Source organism: Aquarana catesbeiana, linkage group LG11, assembly GCF_042186555.1.
Source record: "Aquarana catesbeiana isolate 2022-GZ linkage group LG11, ASM4218655v1, whole genome shotgun sequence".
In the NCBI taxonomy this organism is placed as follows: domain Eukaryota; kingdom Metazoa; phylum Chordata; class Amphibia; order Anura; family Ranidae; genus Aquarana; species Aquarana catesbeiana.
In genome coordinates, this window is record NC_133334.1 from 81,726,521 (window position 1) to 81,733,418 (window position 6,898).

Sequence of the window (6,898 nt, forward strand, 5' to 3'; positions counted from 1 at the left end):
TCTTACATATGAACTGTCTGTGGTTTTCCATTGTAACCAGATTTAAATCATCACAAGGAAATGGAACTGGAGAAAGGCAGTTTCAGTGTAACTGGTTGCTGTGGGATGGTGTAGTAGGACCAGCCAGCTTGATACACACTAAAGAGAAGTTGACTGGTCCCCCCTTTTTACAACGTGGGTGCAACCAGCCTGTCAGATTTTACACGTGATTATTGCTAGCCACTGTTATAGCCACTAGCAGAAATCATTGTTTTCCTGGCAGAGATGGGCTTCCCCCCCCCACTAGGAGATCACAATAGCTCCACAGGAGACTGACTGTGTTGATGGGGGAAATTTTCTGTCCTGTAACCTGCGGCTGCAGGAAAGAAAAAGCGCTCTGTCTATGGCCGGCTTTAGATGTAAAGTCAGCCATCCCAGCCCACTCAAAGCTGTCACTCCATAGTATTTACCTCCACTACTCCCCAGCAGCTAAATAAATGGTTATGTAGGGATGGGAGGGGGGAGGGGGGCTAGCACAAAGAGTAATTAGATTCTCCCAAAAGAAGAGAGGGCTATGACATACAAAGGGGGAGTGGGCTGTGCTAGGGAACTTACTAGTCAATTTTTTCTAGCAATTTCAAAGCACATTGCAAATGAATTTAAACATCAGGAATAGAAATGGAAAAAAACTGCATGTGAGATTTTAAAATACTTGACTTTTCTGCCTTTTTTGTCTCCACTTTTGTAAGCTGGAGGCAGATACGTTTTAGATATTTTGAGAGCAATTTTAAACTTCCCCAACTCAAAAAACCAAGCTAAGTGCATAGATTATCTTCATTTAGAGGCCTCTCTTCATGATTCTTCTCCAAACTACTGTACTCTGTAAGTAGAGGGGATAGAAGCCTGTCACAGTGCAGCAACAGTGTCTCACTTAGCAAAGTCTGTAAAATAGTTTTCTGTGTATTTGTGACCCCTGTAATCCTGGGTAGTCATCCTGTGAGACATTTGCAAGTTTCTGAGACAAATTTATTACTGAAGATGAGACAGAATTTTATCCTATACAAACAGATAATTAGAAAGTGGTCCGGGTCAGGTTTCATTCTGCACAGTGCTCCTGTAGAGCAACTGAGGAAGGAACTTATGACTTAAAGAGGAAGTTTGCCCCCCCCATCATCAAAAATGAAACGTCCGCAGATACAAATACTGTAGCTGATGACTTAATATTAGGACACTTACCTGTCCAGGGATCCCACAATTCAGCACCCCAGCTGATTTTATGATTGGCTCTAGGGTGCTGCCACCGCCATTCGTGCCAAGAGAAACTGGCAGTAAAGCCTTTCGGCTTCACAGCCAGTTCCCTACTGTGCATTCGCAAACCGCGCTGTACTTTATAACTGGCCTGGGGGTGGAGTAAAGAGGAGGGGGGCTGAGGTTGCAAAAACAGGTACCCGCTCCCCCCGAAAGGTGCTAAATGTGGCGGGGCCAAACAAGCGGAGCCTCCCCTTTTGGGTGGAGCGCCGATTTAAGCTGTAACCATTTAGTAAATCTGTCCCACTACTATGGATTTGCATTGCCAAACAATTGATAACACACATACAGCATGTTTATCCAGGTCAGAGACACATGCTTAAAGCATAGGTCAATGCAAAAATGAAAAACATATTTACTACATGTCTGGAATGCACATTTCCACATACTTTATTCCCTTTAAACACGCTGCGAGCACAGGAAAACAAAACTATTAATCTGCCAGAACTATATGTGCTGCTACCTCTCTTCGACATGCCAGCATAGTTCTGAATTTCTAAACACAAGGGGTTGAGGTACTAAAACTGGAGAGTGCAAAACCTGGTGCAGCTCTGCATAGAAACCAATCCGCTTCCATTTTTTTTTTTTTTTTTTTAATCAAAACCTAATTGAACAAGCTGAAGTTGGAATCTGATTGGCTACAATGCAGAGCTGCACCAGATTTTTCACTCTTAGGTTTTAGTAAATCAACCCCATAGTGTCAGACCTCTCCTCATCTCCTTGTGTAGTACTTTAAAATACTTTAAAAGCCCCTACCACATGACATCCCAGAATTCTACTACCTATACCAAGAAAATCTCTGCGCTTGTATAACCCTCTAGTATCCTTATAATATTCTATGTGCAGTTCTTTATTACCACTATATTTCTATACTTCTCATTCTCACTCTAGATCAGCAGCTGCAAGCATGCAGCATACATCTCAGATGTATCCTTATAAACACAACCAGTTGTCAATAAAGCTGCCAGTTATATAAAAAAAAAAAAAAAAAAAAAAAAGGGGGGGGGTTAGAGATTACCTCCCACTCACCCATGAAAAGTTTCCAATATATACAGATGCCTTCTTGCGCACATTGTTGTATGTGTACAAAATGGCGGGTGACTTGTTGTTGGATTTAGCAGAGGTAGCCTGCATAGGGGAGGTGGGCTCCGGAACATTGTTCTTCCCATCTGGGTGAGATGACCCAAGAGAGGCCACTGCCAAGACATCGTCATATAGGTCAACCTGCTCTGCAGCAAATTCAGCTTCCTATGGAGAGATAACACAGTTAGATCAGTAATTTTTACTCAACTTTATTAAAGCATCAATAACTACAGAAGGAGGTGGGGGGGATAAGCATTTAACACACCAAGGGGAGCGTTCTGAATGTGAATACTCATTGATGGCTTTGCTCATAAATGGAACAAAGATTCTACAAATTGGTGACAGGACTGGCAGGTATTAAGTGTCCACATTTAAAGGAACTTTTTTATTTCACTTTTTTCAGGAAAATATTGGGTAATGTGGCCCCCCATGTGACCCGATGCATTAAAGTGGAATTCCAGCTTACATCTCTAACCTATGCTAACTAACCGGTGTAAGAAAGATAAATATACTTATTTTCATACCATTCCTGTCACATTGTTTCCCCTGTGTCAGCCAGCAACAGCTGCAGGGGAGAGGAGCTAGCACGTTGACAATGGCTTGCAAAGCCTAACGAGGTGATGTCTCCCAAAGGCTTCAATGGCCCATCCGTTGTTGCTTCCTCCTCTCTGCTGAAGCTATGCTGGCTGACAAAGGGGAACTGGATCATACATAAAATCTGACTATTCGCAGTGTGTGAATGAATGGTGTTACATTTCTATGGACACTTCTCTCAACAGCTCTTTAATTTTTAAGGCTGCCATACATGCCTTGAATGTCGGCAGATTGCTTCTCAATTATACTGCTTTTGATAAATTAGCCAACTGCACAAGCATAGAAGTTCTGATCTCTGCTCATGGTATTTAACGAACCCAATAAGCTGCAGGGGGATGCAGGTTTAGACATGTACTGTAACTTCTGATCACCTTCTGAAAAAGATATATGCCTGGGTATAATATAGCTTTTGATGTTCTATAAGTCTACTGGGCTGTGTAAAGCCGGCCATTCATGGATCAAAATTTGGCGAGTTCAGCAGAGACCAGCCAAATTTTGATCCATGTATGGGCAACCCTGGTTGTATACAAGTCAACTTATGTACAAGCATCCTGTCAGGTTTTTTCCAAACGATTAGTGCCACTGGCTATAGCTGGTGACTCTAATCATTGTGTTCTGCTTGCAGGGAAGGCTCCCCGCTGGCAGAACACAAGAGTGCTGCGGAAGGGATTCCCCCATCAACACTGCAGTTTTCTTTCCTTCCATCAATGGTGGAAGGAAAGAAAACTGCATCATCTCTATGGGCTGCCTAACTCTACCTGCTGCCACAAAGCCTTTGCAAAGAAAACTTATTGGCCGGCTTTTTCGGTAACAGCATGCTCATGCAACTGATCCATTCATTCCTATGGGTGAGCTGTACATCTCCTATAAGAATGAATACCACAGCAGGAAGAACACCTAGCTGGGATACTTTCTTTTAAGGATGGGCTTGGGCGTGTTCGCACATCCCACGTGCAGAGCCCGCCAGGAAGTCGGCACGGCCCTGTGCTAATCACAGGCAGTGAGACATTTTCCAGATGTGTGGCTGCAGAGATCGGGAAATGCCCGAGCCCATCCTTACTTTCTTTGCAAAGGTTGTGCCGCCCAAGGTAAGGCACAATAATAGAATTAAAAAATAAATAAATAAAAACACACACTCCAAAGACATGCTGGTAGATAAGTTGGCTCCTGTCTAAATTGGCCCTAGTATGTATATGAGTTAGGGACCTTAGATTGCAAGCTCCTTGAAGGCATGGACTGATGTGAATGTACAATATATACGTTAGGTCCATATATATTTGGACACAAGCACAATTTTAGTTTTTTTCCAGGTATTTACCAAAACATATTCAAGCTATAGTTATATAATGGATATGGGCCGAAAGTGCACACTCAGGTTTAATTTGAGGGTATGTAGTATGTACATCCAAATCGGAGGAAGGGTTTAGCAATTACAGCTCCTAAGAATAGCCACCCCCTCCCTTTTTTTCAAGGGACCAAAGTAATTGGACAATTGAATCAAAATCTGTTTCATGGCCAGGCGTGGGCTACTCCTTTGTTATTTCTTCATCAATGAAGCGGGTAAAAGGTCTGGAGTTGATTCTAAGTGTGGTATTTGCATTTGGAATCTATTGCTGTGAGCATACATCATGCATTCAAAAGAGCTGTCCATGCAAGTGAAATAGGCCACTGTAAGGCTTCAAAAACAAATCCATCAGAGAGATAGCAGCAACATTAGGAGTGGCAAAATCAACAGTTTGGTACGTTCTGAGGAAGGAAGCTGGTGAGCTCAGCAACATAAAAAGGCCTGAATGCCCACGGAAGACAACAGTGGTGGATGATCGCAGGATCCTCTCTATGGTGAAGAAAAACCCATTCACAACTTCCAGAGAAGTGAAGGACACTCTCCAGGAGGTGGGCGTATCATTGTCAAAGTCTACAATCAAGAGAAGACTTAACGAGCGCATATACAGAGGGTTCACCACAAGGAGCAAACCATTCATAATCCCAAAGAATAGAAAAGCCAGATTAGACTTTGCAAAAAAAAAACATCTAAAAAATCCAGACCAGTTCTGGAAAAGCATTCTTTGGAAAGATGAAACTAAGAATAATCTGTACCAAAATGACGGGAAGAAAAAAAGTGTGGAGAAGGAACAGCTCATGATCCAACGCACACAAAGTCATCTGTAAAACATGGTGGAGGCAGGGATGGTATGGGCATGCATGGCTTCCAGTGGCACTGGGTCATTGGTGTTTACTGATGATGTGACAGAAGCAGCCGGATGAATTCTGCAGTGTTTAGAGATATAATGTCAGCCCAGATTAAGCCAAATGCAGCAAAGTAGATTGGACGGCACTTTACAGTACAGATGGAGAATGATCCAAAACACACTGTAAGAGCAACCCAGGAGATTTTGAAGGAAAAGAAGTGGAATATTCTGCAAAGGCAGAGCCAATCACCGGATCTCAACCCAATTGAGCATGCATTTCACTTGCTGAAAGCAAAACTAAAGGCAGAAAGACCCACAAAGAACAACTGAAGACAACTGCAGTTAGAGCCTGGCAAAGCATCAGAAAAGAGGAAACCCAGTCTTTGGTAATGTTCATGGGTTCCAGACTTCAGACAGTCATTGCCAGTAAAGGATTCTCATCAAAATATTAAAAATTAACATTTTATTTACGATTATATTAATTTGTCCAATTACATTTGAGCCCCTTAAAAATGGTTGCAGTTCCAAAAATTTTAACTCGATATTTATGTTCAACCCCTTGAATTAAAGCTGAAAGTCTGCACTTCACACTCATTTGGATTTTTTCCTTTTAATTTTATTCTGGTGGCATACAGAGCCAAAAGAATGAAAATTGTGCCTGTGTCCAAATATATACACATGGGCCTTCTTGTATGTGAAGCACTGCTTCATTCATTTGCAAAGATCTGTGATTTAATAAACTACAAGTCCCATCTACCACTGTGGCAGACAAACTTGTAGTCATCAATGGAATATAAATGTGGTGACGTCACCACTCATAGTCCATTGACACTTCCTTCACACAGACATGGAGCTGGAGGAAGAGTCTGCAGGAGGAAGAGTCTGCAGGACCCAGAGCAGCGCACGCAGAATCTAGGGATTGCGGTTGCAATGCTTAGCAGACTCACATGCAAATAAAAATAAATACACATTTTTTTCCGCAAACGTGGATGCATTTATCTTATTTTTCCAAAAATTTGGACTAAGCCTTTAGCGGACCATACACTATAAAATCTCTGTGCAATCTCCCTTTAGATTTACTGAAGCTATGCAATAAAAGGACAAATCCAATAAAAGAGGATCCAGTTAGGCAAGCTTTTGCACAACATGGTTGATGGCAGGTCTAAAGGAGAATATACAATCAGATTGTATAGTGTATGGTGTATGGTTAACCTCTAAAGCGGTATTAAACACTGCATGTGCGGGAGTGACGTTTTATTGTCCGGAGCCCCCAAACCCGGAAGGAGGACCAGGTGAAGATGGAAGCCCTGCCAGCGCACTTCTGGAGGGCTTCCTTTTAAGGCAAGTCTTTCATAATGTGCTAGTATGCTAAGCATACTAGCACATTATGTCATTAGCTTTTGGTGGAGCAGGATTTTTTATTTCTTTGTCCGAATTCACTACCGATTTAAAGGGTTAGCTCACCCTCACCAAAAAGGTGCACGTAAACACATCACGAGGATGTCAATGCGTGATTGTTCTCAGCAGCTGTACTTTCCAGCAGAGGATGTGACAACAGTTGTACTGATAAAACACAGTGCAGGCATGTTACATTGTTGCTAGTATTAGGAATAAGGATGAGCTCAGGCGTGTTGGCAAACAGCACGTGCGGAGCCCGCCAGGAAGTCGGCACTCCGGAGCGCTAATCACAGGCAGTGAGACATTTCCCGATCTCTGCAGCTGTGCACCAGGACAATGTCTCACTG

At 42.6% G+C, this 6,898-nt stretch overlaps 1 protein-coding gene across 5 annotated transcripts in view; it reads right to left on the bottom strand.

Moving 5' to 3' along the window:
• CPSF7 (cleavage and polyadenylation specific factor 7) overlaps positions 1–6,898 on the bottom strand; it is a 37,805-nt gene that overhangs the window by 29,083 nt on the left and 1,824 nt on the right. For all 5 annotated transcript variants that reach the window (XM_073604597.1, XM_073604596.1, XM_073604595.1 and 2 more), the window contains exon 2: positions 2,317–2,535. In XM_073604597.1, coding sequence (XP_073460698.1) covers positions 2,317–2,535 — 219 coding nt within the window. The remainder of the gene's footprint in view (positions 1–2,316; positions 2,536–6,898) is intronic.